Source organism: Rousettus aegyptiacus, unplaced genomic scaffold, assembly GCF_014176215.1.
Source record: "Rousettus aegyptiacus isolate mRouAeg1 unplaced genomic scaffold, mRouAeg1.p scaffold_m13_p_6, whole genome shotgun sequence".
NCBI lineage: Eukaryota > Metazoa > Chordata > Mammalia > Chiroptera > Pteropodidae > Rousettus > Rousettus aegyptiacus.
In genome coordinates this window covers 111,599,208-111,613,165 of record NW_023416309.1, presented here as the reverse complement: position 1 = coordinate 111,613,165, position 13,958 = coordinate 111,599,208, and the positions used below count along the sequence as shown (strand labels likewise).

The following is a 13,958-nucleotide window of genomic DNA, read 5'->3' as shown; positions in this document are numbered from 1 at the left end:
ACGAACATGCCCACCGGCCCTCCTGGGAAAACGGGGGCTCTCAGAGGGCGAGGCTCCTTTGACTCTGGGAGGCAGGTCACGGAAGGAGGTGGCGGACCGGCCAGCGCCCGCCGCCCCCTCCTCTCAACAGAAAAAGACGGGAAAGCTCAGAGTGCATCACCTTTATTTCCCGTTCTTGACGCCAGAGGCAAACAAAGGTAAGCATGTTGCGGGCGACAACTACGTACAACAGCCACACACACCCCGACATCCCCCGGGACCAGGAAAATGTCCCTTCTCGCCCTCACCCCGCTTCCTGTTTAACTGGGGACTCTTCCCCTGAACGCAAGTCTTCCCCAAAACCTTGCAAATCCCAAAGGACCAGCAGGGGGCACCCTCTCCCGCAGGGTCTGACGCGGCCGCTGAGGGCTGGGCAGGCGAAGGTCCGGAGGACTGCCTCGCTTGCAGCCTCAGCAGGCTTCCTGCTCTGCTGGGTGCCTGAGCCAGTGCCAGGGGACCCGGTCTCTAACGTACCCCTTCATGCACTGAGCTTGTGTGTCCCCATCTCGAAACGGCGCTATCCAACCCAAAAAACAACACAGGAACTCGCTAACCGATGGCAGGCAGGACTAACGCAAACGCAGCCCTCCGACGGCTGACGCCAAACTCCTCAGAGCTTTGCCCTCTCCCGGAGGTCATCTTTCTCAGCACGGGTGGAGGGAGGCTTCGAGGCAGTGGCCTCACGTGCTCAGCGGCAAAAACGCTCCAGCACACACTGGTGCGGGGCCGGGGAGGCCTCAGCAGTCGAGAAGTATGGATGGGCAAGGGCGGTCTTGGCTGAAATCCGCTGGTCGGGGTCGTACTGCAGGAGTTGCTGCGAAGGAAAGGGGAGGAGGAAAGAGACTGGGTGCAGGTGTGGCCAGGGTGGGGAGAAGAACTAGCTGCCAGGTAAATCTGGGCTGCAGGGTGTCCCCCCCCACCCCCGCCCAGGGCTGCCCCCAGACCCAGAACTGCAGGAAGCCACTGCCTCCCAGCTCCTGAGCCAGTTCTGGAGGCTCCAGGGACGTGGAGATAAACAATTAGCTCTGGTTCAGCCCTGCTGAGTCAGCCAGGTCTCCATGCTACTGAGGCCCAGTCAGCCTCTCCTCTTCCTTAGTGGGGTTTCCAGGCCCGGCCTACCTCTGGCTGAGACACGCTTCTCTCTATGTATCCAGAAAGAGGGGCCACACCTACCAGGGAGCACACCTGAGGGTGGGCAGGAACTCTGAGTCCCTAAACCCTGCCAGGACACGGAGCCCCAGGAGGAACACACTGCCCGGCCTCCCTCTGATCCAGCACCAGATCAAAAGGAGAACCGTGGCTCCGGGTCCTCGCGGGCAAGAACGGACGGCTCTGCCCAAGGCCTGCTGGGCGGTCTGGCCCGGGCCGGCCCCAGGGGTCAGGATGCTGCCACAGGAGAGGGGAGTGAGGGCTGTGACAGAGACTCAGCAGCAGGGACCAGCCTGCTCTGAGCAGCCACTGCAGAAAGCACCGAGGGAAGAGAGGGAGTACCGAGGCAGTCAGCGTGTGGTCCCTGCCCGGGGCACACGTACAGCCTAGACGGGGCAATAATGTCCCCAAGGAAAATTACCGAAAACACAAGGCAACTTAGGAAAATAGGGCAAGAGTCACAGCGTGATGACAAAGCTAACTAGCAGAGAGACACCTGAAACGGGAAGATGAACCATGAAATTTTCCCAGAAGAGGGATCCAAGTGGAGCAATTGATACGCACAGGGACAGAGACAAGGCAATGGTGTACAGGGGTCAACCCGCCTGGACGCGGAAGGAGCCGGGGTCACGAAGGCACAGTCGACAAAGGGGACACTTCTGGTTGGAGCAGCCGCTGGAGCTACGGGGCCTTTCGCACCCTCCCCAGCCACCTACGTGTCCCTACCATGAGCAGGTCCTGGCCCTCTGGTTCCAGACTGGGCACAATCTCCTCCAGCCCCTTCCTGCTCCACTTGGGGAAGCTGCCCTTATAGTCAGGCAGCTGGGTGACCCCTGGCCACACGGCTTCACTGGGTGTCCCCAGGGTGCGGAAGATACGAAAGAGCTGGTCGATCTCAGAGTCACCAGGAAACAGGGCTCTGCGGATCACCTGAAATGGGGAAGAGGAGAAGGTACGGCTTCTCACGGGCGCCACGTCCAGCAGCCCGGCCGGATGATGCCGCCCCGGCGGACAGGGACAGGCCCAGCTTCCCCCTCGCATTCCGAAGCCCAACCAGACCAGAGGCCGGAGCAGGGATGTGCCTTCGAGATATCTTTCCCAGGGCTGTGCTAAACATCTTGGCCTTTCTGGAATCAGCCCGGCCTCCTCAGTCCTTTAGCCAGTCCCGGGCACCCCTTAATCCACCTCTAACAGGAGAATCAGAGTCCCCCCGACTCCCCACCAGAGTAGGACCCAGCCTGTGGCCTTCCTGCGGCCATCTTTGTCTCTCTCAGTACCATTTCTGCAAAGATGCAACCAATGCTCCAGATATCCACAGCTGTCGAATAGAACTTGCTGCCCAAAAGGATCTCGGGGGCGCGATACCAGAGTGTCACCACCTGTGGGGACAAGAGAAGCAGCCTCGGTCAGGGTGGCCGAGGGCACAGGGCACACCCCTTCGGCCGCCCCCCTCACCCCTTTGTCCTGCTGCACCTCGTGGGTGTAGGTGCGTAGGGGGACCCCGAAGGCTCGCGCCAGTCCAAAGTCGGCCAGCTTGATGGCGCCCAACTCATTGATGAGGAGATTCTGGGGCTTCAGATCCCGGTGGATGACCCGATGTGAGTGGCAGAAGTTCACGCCCTGCAGCAGCTGGAGGAGGTAGCTCTGGAACGGGGAGCATGAGACGGAGCTGGCAGGGCGGCAGGGGGGCCGCCCGAGCCCGTCCCCCTCGCCCTTCGCTCGGTACCTTGACCACGTGCAGGGGGAGCTCGGAGGCCGGGGTGGAGTCCATGAACTTCTTCAGGTCCTGGCTGAGGAACTCGAACACCAGGTACAGTTTCTTCTCACGGTGCACGACGTCCAGCAGCCTGGCCAGGCGCCGCCGGTCAGCGCGCGGCCCCCGGGTGGGCCCACTTCCCTGCCCCCTCCCCCGCCTCACCTGACGATGTTAGGGTGCTTGAGCTCTTTGAGCAGGGAGATCTCCCTGATGGCAGTGCTCGGGACCCCCTCGGTCTCCCTGCAGGAAAGAGACAAACAGCAGTAGAGACGGGGGCGGGGGGGGGGCAGGAAGGGCACTTCCGCCCTGGGGAGAGTCACCCACGTTCCTTATTCCGTGAAGATGGCCCATCCCTCGGCGATGGGGTGCCGGGGTGCTGGGCGCACACTTATCCCCACCGAGGGCGGGGGTGCGAAGCCTGGTCGGAGCGAGGACGGGCGAGGGCCACAGTGTTGTGGTCGCCCCGGTGTAACCGGGCAGCACGGGGGAAAGAAGCCTTATAATGGAAGGGGGCGCTCCGGCCTGGGGGTCCCCTCGGGGAGGGGTGTCCCGGCACTCACGAATCCAGCCTGATCTTCTTGAGGGCCACGAGCTGCCCCGTCTCCGTGTTCTTGGCCTTATATACCACCCCATAGGTGCCCTCTCCGATCTTCTCTACCTTCTGGAACACATCCATGTCCAAAGAGCTGCCTGCAAGACAGACGGCGCCTGGGGCACTCGCCTCCACCCCCAGGCCCCCAGCCGCACCCTCCGGCCTCCCTGGAACGCCCCCCAGCACACCTCCTGCCCAGGCTTCCTGGGTCCTGAGGCGTCTGGCCCACAGGGCTCGCCTGCTCTGCCTGCCGGGACACCCGGGCTCAGGCACAGCTCCTGCCCTGGGCCGGCCCAGGCTAGGCAGGAACCCCCAGCACCTGGCCCAGTGCCCCACCGAGGAAGGTGCCCGGCTACAGAGCACAGAAGGGCCCAAACTTCTCACGCCGCAGCCAGGCCCAGGCTCTGGAGCTGAAGGCTGCCCAGATGGGCTGCCTGGGGGTCAGGGTCAACTCATGGTAGAGCTCAGGTGTCAGGTAGGGTTTCGAAGCCAGAGTTCTGGCCTAGGCCGCAGGGCCAGGATGAGGGACTGAGCCCGGCCTGTTTGGGAATGCCTGGCTTCCCCTGAGGGCAGAACCTCGGCGGGGTCGGTCCCCCTGCGTCCTGGGCCCCCCTACCTGGGCCCAGGAGGCCCCAGCCCTGTCCCCTCAGGCCCACAGCCCAGAATTCACCAGAAATCGGCGCTCTGCAGCCTCACAGCCAGGCAGGCTGCCTGCTCCACAGCTCCCCCTCCTGGCCTGGGCCAGCGCTGCACCACACGCACACACAGCCAGATCTTGCCACTGCGGCTTTATTCACCAGGACCTTCTGGAGCTCTCCATAACCCAACACGAGGCACAGCCGCCAGCACCCCAGAGCTCAGCTTCCTGCCGTCTCCTGGGGTGGGGGTGGGGGGTGTCAGGCTTTGATGCCTGCTCTCTAAGCTCCCGTTTTCTTGGACAACCTCCTCCCCTCTCCTCTCCAGCTCCAGAAACCGCTGTCACTCAGAGGAAGCCCCCGGAGCCGAGTCTTCTCTGCAGCAGCTCCCGGGTCTCCAGCAGGCGTGGCGCCAGAAGTAGGTTGGGTGGGGGGGCGCCAGGAGCCACCATGTCCTAGTGACGGCTGTCCCTCTCACGCTGGTACGTCCTCTGCTCTTGGATGGCTTGTTCTAACAAGGGAAGATTCGTTCCTTCCACACAGGTCAGCACCCGGGCCTTCACCACGGAACCTCCGTCTGAAAGACACAAGCAGTGGCCGATGCATTCCAGCTGCCGACCCTCCACCTGTTCTCAGTCCCAGGTGTGGATAGGATGAATTCGACAGGTGCCAGCAAGGAGGACGGCACATGGACACTTGATCTATCTGCTTGGGCCTCAGCACTGTGGGTCCACCATACACTTCGAGCACATGTCTGGAACTTAGGGGGCGGCCTGAAAAGTCCACTTCTCCAGGGAGGAAGAGCCAGAGAGATGTAATTCCTGCCACCTTCTCTGTAGGGCCCAAGTGCCTGGGGTTCAGGAGGGGATCTCGATCATCATCCCAGTTCTCCATCTGTCCCAAGGGAAGGACCCCTTAGGTATCCTGGGACCCAGAGGCACTGGGAATCAGGGCAAAGAGGGCCCCATATTTAATTAATCCGAGGGGAGAGCTGAGCCTTATAGGGGACAAGCCGTCCCTACTCCGCAGTTAAAAATCTCAAAATAGGGTCCTCTGCCAAACGTTTCCAAACTGCCCATGTGAAGATTTTCTTAGTTATTCAACCTAATTTCAAAGCACTTTCCTTACATTAACGCCTATCAGCTCCTTCCTCCCCTCAGCCCGGGGAAACCCTCCCTTCTGGATTTACATGGTGGAACTCGTTGCTGCTTCTTGGGAACGACAATTCACGGTTATTAAATTCGGAAGTGAGTTTTAGAAATATGATTATCACAAGGGCCAAACTGGGCGACTCTGTTAGCCTATCTGCAAAAGGTCCGTGGCAGGAAAAGAACAGCGTCTGAAGAAGTACTGTGGGGAAGGGAGATGGGAGTTCATCAACAAGACAGCTAGAGAAACTCGTCTAGCAGATCTCTTCTTGCAAAGGTCAAGACCTTAGAGCGAGAAGAAGGGCCTGAGTTATGAGCAGTCGGAAGGCAGCAGGGAGATGAGGGAGAGGTGAGATGGAGAACAAACCTTGTTTTAGGAAGTTTGACTGTAAAGGGAAGGAAGGTCACAGCTAGGTAAGGGATACGGAGCAGAAGATGGCATTATTATTATTATTATTATTACTATTAATTTTAATATGGAAGAGGCTTGAGTGCCTGACATGCTGAGAGGGAAGAACAGGGGAAAAGGACAGCGGAGGTGACAAAGTAGGTGGTCTTGAGTCACAGGTGACTACCTGAAAGAGGTGTTACGGATCCCAGAAGAGGAGAGAGACAGGGACATGTTGGGAGGATTTCTGGGCACCATGGGGGGCCCCGTTGAGATAAGAGCCCTTGAAATCACTGTGCCAGGGAACACTGAGCCTTGTGAACCGTCTCCATCAATGGTCAGGTGGAATCCAAGAGGGTTTAATCAGGCAGGAGGGAGGGCGGGAGGGCGAGGGGTTGAAGGGAGCGAGTGAGATGACAGTGAAGTTCAGCTGCGGGGGGGGGGGGGGCGGGGAAGCAAAGCGAGCAAGGGAGAGATGAAGGGAGAGAACAGCAGAGTTGAAAGTCCACGGGTCCTGCCGGGGCTGAAAGCGAAGGGACAGAAAGGTAGGAGCGTGGAGCTTGCACTGGTTCAGGGAGAAGGGATGGGGACTTTCTGGGAATAGTCATGGGCGTAGGAGGCAGAGGTGGGATGGATGCCATGGTGATGGAACCGGCTGGCCAGAGAAGGCGAACGCTGCCGGGTGAGGAGCCTGCCAGATCCGGTGAGTGTGGCTTGGAGCGCCAAGCCCAGCCTCCCTGGGGGAGGCAGGGAAGGAGGGGAACTGCCGTCCTGGTTAGAAGGCAAGTTTCAGGTAGGTCCCTGAAGGAGGCTCAAAGATGGAAGAGCGAAGGTCCCAGAGGACGCCATGGGGCGACGAAGGAGGAAGCCATGGTTAGGCAGAAGAAACCAGAAGGGGGCGGGGGATTTATGGGGCTTATAGAGAGCACAGTGGGGCAGCCTCCCACTGTAGGCGAGTAACTTTCTACTTGAGAATTCTATCTGGGAGCAGAGTGGGGAGAGGCTGCGCCCCAACACTTCCATCCCAAAACAGGAAGCCCTCATACCCTTGAATGGTACCCAAAAGTGACACAAACAGTTTTGGTACACAGCTTGCATTTTTTTTTTACTTTTACTATCTTCTCGGCAAGTTCTTTGTGCAAATATTTTACCAAGGTCACTTTAGGCAGACTCTGGTCTATCCTCGGAAATGCGAACCTTGTCACAAGATGTGATTGATGATAACTGGTTGGCATTTGACCCAAATGCAATGTGCCGACTTTGGGATCTTGATTTGAAGTAGCAAATTGTAAAAACTCATCTTTTTCCCTTTCTTTCTTTCTTTCTTTCTTTCTTTCTTTCTTTCTTTCTTTCTTTCTTTCTTTCTTTCTCTTTTTAGACAACTGGGTGAAAATGAACATGGATGAGGTATTAGGTTATATAAGAAATAGCTATTAATTTTGTTGGGTGTAACTGTGGCGCTGTTAGAGATACATACTGAGGAATTTATGGGTAAAATGAGACCACGTCTTATATTTGCTTTAAAACACACCGTCAAGATAAACAGACAGAGGCAGGCAGTGGTGGCACAGAGCAGAGGGACGGGGTCACTGCTGAGTCTGGGCGACGGAAATGTGGGGGTGCACGCTGCCATTCCGTCTGCGCACATCTGAGATGAACACAGTAAATTAAAAAATCTACGTGGGCTGAACTTAAAAAAGCTTTTTCCATTTTCTTCAAATAATTCTAAATGGCCACTCTTGGTCCTGCCCTTGTCCCGGCCTGCTGTCCTATCTCAGATTCAAGTTCCCCTGTATCTCTATCAGGCCTGAGCTGAGGGTTCAGACACTGGTCAGTCGGTTCCCCAGAGCTCCTAGGGCTTACTGCGGGGCCAGGAGTGGAGGAGGGAGCCTCAGAGGGTTTGGGCCATGGCCAAAGCAAAAATTGTTCACACAGAGGCCCTTTGTACCTTGTCCTGCCCTTCTTCTTGAAACCTCTATCAAATCATATGAGGGCAGGAACTCTGTGAAGGCCAAAGGTTAAGCCTGAATCATGATTAACTTTTATTAAATCAAATATGATTAAAGTAAGCACCATTAATTACTTTTTTTTTGCCTAGTGCATTTCATCCAGAGTTAAAAAACACTGTGACATTTAGACAGTAAGTTGGTAGTGTAAATCAAGGAACATAAATGTTTGTATCCTAGCAATTCTACTTTTAGGAAACTGCCCTAAAGAAATAACCAGAAAATAGACAAAGATCAGTGTACGAGGATATTAACTGCAGCATTTTTACTATATAACTAGATAGATATTTAAAAACATTTTCCCCACTCTGGCTATAAAAGCAATACATTTTCATTGTAAAATGCTAATAAAAGTATATCCCATAATCCCGTCACCCAGAAATAACTATTAACATTTTGATAAATGATCTTTCAAACTTTTACATATGAAATGTAAAAACTACATTTATGTAAAAAACGTATATTAAACAAAAATGGCATTAAACGATACATATTGTTTGGTAAACTGCTTTTTCTTAGTAACATTTTATAAACCTCTCTTGTCATTAGTATAAATTTACATGATTTTTAATGGCTGCATAATATTCTACTGACTGTATCTTAATTTCTTTGACTAATTATAACTATACGGTGTGCTTTTAAGGGCAAAAAATGGAAACAGTATAAATGTCCAATGGTCGTGTGAATTAGGACACACATCTAATCTATAAAATATCATATAACCATTAAACACTATATATAGAAAAAGTCTGAAGGCATGGGGAAATACTTAGGATGTAATGCTAAGCCAAAATAACCAGATTCAACATTCCATAGTATGAGCTCAACCGTGTGAAGGAAAATGGCACCGGGAAGGCCAGAGAGGGGGCCAAAGCATGTGCGCATCCGGGTTTTGGAGAGCAACTTTCAACTCTCCAGGCCCGCGGTTCTCCCGTGGTGCTCTCATGCCTTCTCTTGTGTTCCGTTTCTCTTACCCTGTCTTCCCAGATGGTTATTCCAGCCCCATCATCTAGCCTCGGTTTTCTCATCTATGAATCTATGAACTAGCGATAATAGAGACCCAGACTAAGGGCTGGTGAGCAGCTTCAAAAAGACGTCGGGAAGCCTCCCAGTACGGGGCCTTCGGAAACTAAGGGTTCTCTTCCCTTTCTCTCGCCTCCCTGTGGCAGGTAGGTTCTGAGCACAATCACATGTTCCCTAGGAGGCTCTGAAATTTCGGGCTGATCTGAAAGGAATGTCAACCCCAGGGAAGGACTCCTGTTGGGTCAGAAGCCAGGCTCAGTCCTAACTGAGTCACCGAAGGACTGTCCCCCAGAGTGCTAAGGCGCGTGCGAGGCGGCCCCCGCTTACCCTGCTGGTGCCCAAGCTCCCCGATAACCAGGTACAGGGAGCCCACCTGGGCTTGGAACGGCTCCACCAGCTCAGTGCAGACGAGGACCTGGTGCTCATCAGACCCATGCTGAGCCATCAGGGTCACTTGGGACCGGGTCATGTCATAGAGGCACAACCTGGAAGGCAGAGAGTGTCATAATTTTTATCTATAGACGCAACCGCCACGAAGCTTAAAAGGTTTCGGGCGTCAGTAAATCCAAGGGAAAACGGTCAGCCTTACTCTGATGAGTAAGATAGAAATAGAAGCAACGAATCAGAATAACTGCTTTCTGTCTCCACGTGCATTAACAGGCACCTGTTCAACAAGTCTTGGACGAAGACTTGCGAACCACCACCGCAGTCGAGCACATTTCTGTAACCCCAGAAGGTCCCCTTGTGCCCCTCTGAAAGTCGGCCTCTCCATCTCCCAGCCCAGGCAACTATGGATCTGCTTATGGTCTTTATACACAAGTTTTCCTATTCAGGCACTTCGCATAAACGGAATTTGATAACAGCTTGTATTCTCTTGTGTCTAGCTTCTTTCACTCAGCATAATAGTTTTGAGGTGCATTTATGTTATTGGATAAATCGGTAGTTTGCTCCTTGTCATTGCTCAGTAACACTGTTGAAGGGAATAAACAAATGAAACGCTTGCCGTTCAACATTTGAGGGAAGGACTACCCTTTCCTCATCCTGTTACATTGACGCTTTGGTTGAGATTCAATAGAGCTTGGTTAAGTCAACGGATTGTGGTTTAAATTATGGTATATCTGTGCAATAAAATAAAATGGATCTCTTCAGAGGGATAATAGAGATCCGTACAATTGGCATGGAACTAGGCCACTTAAACATCCCCCCACCTTGAGAAAAAATCATCACTCTCACCTGCCGAAAGTTCTCAGCGTGCCCCCGTCAGGAACTTGGCCAGCACTGACCTCCCAGGGGAAGTAATAGATGCCAGGCTTGGGCAGCATCATTGGCTCCTACCGCCAAAGAGTCGAGATGGATTTTTGAAGATTCCTAATAAACCAAGCAGACCACGAGACGGAGATCAACAGACAGCTGAGACCAGCAACATCGAAAAGACTAGTTCCAGTGGGCGATAAGACTAAAATTTAAAAGAAAATTTTGATTAGTTATGCATTCACATATTCTAAAAAACAACATACAAAAGCTCTAAGTATCGTTTCTATGCCAATCCCCACCCTATCCACTCCCTCCTTGATCCTCTGAAGCAGAGGGTCTGAGAAGAAAAGGCAGATAGTAATACCTACCTGATCTGTCACAAAGACTAGGCTCTGCCCTTAGGGTATGAAAACACTCACGGCCAATGAATGTGTAACTGAGTGAGCACGGCTTGTTCTTCGAACTTTTTATTTCCCCTCTATATGAAAAGGAAATACGCATTTCCCCTCTATATTTCAGAGTTGTACATGTTTTTTAAAATAAACTCTTTATTTTAGAATCATTTTAGATTTTTTAAAAACTCTGTGAAGATGGCATAGAGAATTCCTGTATACATCGCACTGGAGTTTCACTATAATTTACATCTGACATTATTGGGATGCGTTTGTCACAATTCATGAACCTATACAGATATGTCATTATTCACTCATCTCCATACTTTATTTGGATTTTCTTATTTTTCCTTCATGTTCCTTTCCTGTTACAGAGTCCCCTCCAGGATACCACATTTAGTTGTCATGTTTCCTTGGACTCCTCGGAGCTGTGACAGTTCCTCAGACTTGTTTTTTGCTGACCTTGGGAGTTTTGAGATGTACTGGTCAGGTATTTTGTAGAATGGTCTTCGATTCAGGTTTGTCTGATGTTTTTCTCATGGTTATATTGGGATTATGGGTTTGTGTTATAATTTAAAAAAAAAAAAGAGAGAGTAAGAAGGCTGTTTAAACAAGTTATGTGATAACAATGCAATGGAACATTCAGTAGGCTAAGAATGTAAGACGTTATATGTACGCATATGACAAGGTCTCCAAGATATACTAAAAAGGAGCAGGAGTGCATATGTAGTATGTGCGTGTGTGTGTGCGTGCATGTGTGTGTATGCATGAGTGCGAGAGAGAGATAGAGAGAAAGAGAGAGAGAGAGAGAACGACTCCATAACATGAGAAGCCATGTGTAGAATATGCTGGTGGAGTGGGATTCAGCAATAATTATTCAATGACAAGGATCCTGAAGGTGAGAGCCTTCCATTATTTTGTGACAGGACAAAAAAGTGGAATTATGAACTAAGAAAATGGTAATTAAATAACCCCAAGTAAGATCCTTGCAGAAATCAGATGGCACGGCTTTAGTCTAGAAGTTTAGTGTAACTTAGAAGCTTGCACAATTGTTTTCATTATCCTCTGAGAGGAGGTCATGGGTAGTATCATCAGCTCATGTTTAATCATTTCAAGATAGTGTGCCCAGAACAGGTTTGGCTGGTGCAGCCCCTGGTCCAGGTACAGTCCTCTTGCTGTAAATGTAAATATTCTGAATTGCTGCAAGTAGAAAGCACAGCCATTTCTGTAAACGAAAATGAGATAGCCCCCTAATTATCATTGGCATGAGAGAGAAGAAAAAATAAAACAAAACAAAAAAGCAGCCAAGAGGTGGTAGTGCTTCCTATTTGGGATAATGGGGACAATCCTGTTCAATCTAGCAAAAAACTGAAACTTTACAATCTTTTTTTAAGGTAATTTTTTCTACTTTCAAGCACCATATATAAGCTAAGCCATAAGTAACTACGTCACTAAATTTATTTTTAAAATTATCATATGGTAGTGTTATGCCCCGACTCGTATCTCCACGAACCACCAAGAAGCCAGCACCGATGCAAGAGCAAGAGGGAGTTTATTTCAGACTCGAGTCCGGACCGCACTCCGCACACCGACGCCGCAGTGAGTGGGAGGCGGTCCCCAACATGGGGCTTCAGGGGGATTTGAAGGGAAAAATCGTAAGCATGGGGAGCGATGTATTGACATTACAGGATCGGTAGGACGAGCTTGTTGCTTAGCAGGATTGGCTGGGTGATGGCACCAAGGAACAAGGCGGGGAATTTGGAGAGTTACTTTCCATAGTTGCTCTGATTGGCTGAGTCTAGGGTGGGGTGATCATCTTGCTGTCTGCAGCTTTTCCGGGAACTGGCCTGTGCTTAAGATGGAGTCTTACACCTAAGATGGAGTCACTTTGGTTCTTCATTAGAATCGACTCTTCAGGGGCACACACTTATAAATTTTAACTTCATTAATTATTTTTTTCAAACAAAATTTGCTATGTGTATCTTAGACATTTCTGTTAAATAAGAACATTTCTATTAAATAATGATTTATGGCTCAACAACTTATCCACATGTTATTGTGCATTTAATAAAGTTTCCAAGAAGATCTATCAGGACAGGCTTCTCTGTGGCTCAACTGGATTTCAAATAATCTCCTTAGAAGTTTGAGTAATTAACACTACAACTTGTAATTCAGGGCCTTCCCTTTTTTATTCTCCAAGGCAAGGATAGACGGTGAACCAATCTGACTGTTTCCTCCTTCTCCTCTCCCACCTCCCCCTCCTCCTCCCCCTTCTCCTCCTTCTTCCTCTTCTTCCTCTTCCTCTTTCCCTTCCCCTTCCCCTTCTCCTTCTTTTTTTTTTGAAGCAATTGCCAAGATTTCTGTAGCAGGATTGAGGGTCAGAGAAATAATACTCGAAATCTGTTCACTATAGCTTTTAACAGCTTTGGGTTTGTTTCTTGAAGACAAGACTCTTGACTGTACATGTTTACCACTCCACAATTAGAATAGATTACCAGTTTATTATCAATGGATATAACTCAGGCAAGGCCAGAGGGAAGAGATGCACAGGGCAAGGTGTGTCCCAAGGGGCATGGGTGGGCGGGGGAGCGTCCAGCCCTTTGGGGACAATACTCTCCCACCACTTCCTTGTTGACCAACCCAGAAGCAACTCACTGATGTCTTAAAAGCTACAATTCTTTGTTCGCATATGTTGCTCCATGAAAACTCATTATACTGCATGATTTGAACTAAGGCCTATGACAAATTTTAAAGGTAATCTCAACTAACTGAATTTCACAGGAACCCAATAAAATGATTGTTTTATGACGTCTTTAAAAGTTTTGCAATCACCAGAGTACAAAGTATTCAGAGAAGAATCATCAATGGATGTCAAAATACCGGGTGCATGTTTGATGAGAAACAAGATATTCATGTTTTCTTATTAAGCACAAACAAAAGTGGTCCGCTTCGCAGTGAAGAAACCTAACAAATACAACCTTCGTGTTCCTCCTGGATGCGACGCACTGAGAGCGACATACCGTTTTTGCAATATTCCTACCGAAAAAAATGCATATTTTGATTCTAATCATGAAGAAATATATCAGACAAATCTGACTTGAAGGACATGCTGCAGACCTGGCTGATACACCTCAAAGGTGTCAAAGGCAGGGAAGACAAAGAGCTTGCTGCAGTTACGACACTACAGCGGCCTGACGGGCATCACGCCCAAGTCCCGGGACCGCCTCCCGCTCGCCCACACGCGCCGGGCGGGCGACCCCCAGGCGCAGGCGCGGTCCTCCGCCGCCCATTGTCCCGCCCCTGCCCCCGCCCCCGCTCCCGCCGACCGGTCTGGGCGTCCCCGTCGCGCAGGGTTCCGCCCGCTCACCGCCTCGCGCGGTCACGTGACGAGCTAGGGCTGCGTACCGCGCGCTCCTCGCTTTCTCGGCGGGCGCTCTCTGGGCCTTGTTCCAGGGTCTCCTCCCCGGGGGCAGGGGTCGGGGGGTCACGCTGGGTCTCCTCGCAGCGACGGAGGGAGGGCGCGGCCGCCGGCGCCGGCCGCCACCTCGGTGCCCACGCCGGCGCCGCCTCCGCGCG

General features: G+C 51.6%; 2 protein-coding genes across 7 annotated transcripts; both read right to left on the bottom strand.

Annotated features, from left to right (window-relative positions):
- Positions 1–146: 146 nt before the first annotated feature.
- Positions 147–4,317, bottom strand: CDK3 (cyclin dependent kinase 3). 4 transcript variants are annotated; one of them, XM_016127556.2, is made up of 8 exons: positions 4,207–4,317; positions 3,505–3,634; positions 3,107–3,184; positions 2,915–3,035; positions 2,662–2,832; positions 2,466–2,567; positions 1,915–2,118; positions 147–853 (listed from the first exon to the last, which is right to left on the bottom strand). In XM_016127556.2, exons 2-8 carry the CDS (start codon positions 3,618–3,620, stop codon positions 728–730), a joined length of 918 nt encoding a protein of 305 aa, XP_015983042.1. In that variant the 5' UTR covers positions 3,621–3,634; positions 4,207–4,317; the 3' UTR covers positions 147–727. The 4 variants fall into 4 exon arrangements, 3 of the variants coding, with proteins under 3 accessions (XP_015983042.1, XP_015983034.1, XP_036078289.1); XM_016127548.2 differs by having other exon boundaries at positions 4,153–4,210; XM_036222396.1 differs by lacking the exon at positions 4,207–4,317 and adding an exon at positions 3,725–4,183.
- Positions 4,310–13,933, bottom strand: TEN1 (TEN1 subunit of CST complex). 3 transcript variants are annotated; one of them, XM_016127564.2, is made up of 4 exons: positions 13,788–13,933; positions 9,970–10,104; positions 9,064–9,221; positions 4,310–4,748 (listed from the first exon to the last, which is right to left on the bottom strand). In XM_016127564.2, the coding sequence occupies exons 2-4, from the start codon at positions 10,059–10,061 to the stop codon at positions 4,627–4,629; spliced, it is 372 nt and encodes a 123-aa protein (XP_015983050.1). In that variant the 5' UTR covers positions 10,062–10,104; positions 13,788–13,933; the 3' UTR covers positions 4,310–4,626. The 3 variants fall into 3 exon arrangements, with proteins under 3 accessions (XP_015983050.1, XP_036078290.1, XP_015983058.1); XM_036222397.1 differs by having other exon boundaries at positions 13,750–13,921; XM_016127572.2 differs by having other exon boundaries at positions 9,970–10,192; positions 13,788–13,915.
- Positions 13,934–13,958: the final 25 nt, after the last annotated feature.

Bases quoted from the DNA above. Each gene is read 5' to 3' on its own strand.
- CDK3 (XM_016127556.2), bottom strand. From the start codon at position 3,620: ATGGATGTGTTCCAGAAGGTAGAGAAGATCGGAGAGGGCACCTATGGG. The intron at 3,185-3,504 runs GTGAGTGCCGGG...TCTTTCCTGCAG, and splicing joins AAGAAGATCAGGCTGGATTC to GGAGACCGAGGGGGTCCCGA. The intron at 854-1,914 runs GTAGGGACACGT...TTTCCTTCGCAG, and splicing joins AGGGCCAGGACCTGCTCATG to CAACTCCTGCAGTACGACCC.
- TEN1 (XM_016127564.2), bottom strand. From the start codon at position 10,061: ATGATGCTGCCCAAGCCTGGCATCTATTACTTCCCCTGGGAGGTCAGT. The intron at 9,222-9,969 runs GTGAGAGTGATG...TCTGCCTTCCAG, and splicing joins ACGCTGAGAACTTTCGGCAG to GTTGTGCCTCTATGACATGA. The intron at 4,749-9,063 runs GTAAGCGGGGGC...TGTGTCTTTCAG, and splicing joins GGAGCTTGGGCACCAGCAGG to ACGGAGGTTCCGTGGTGAAG.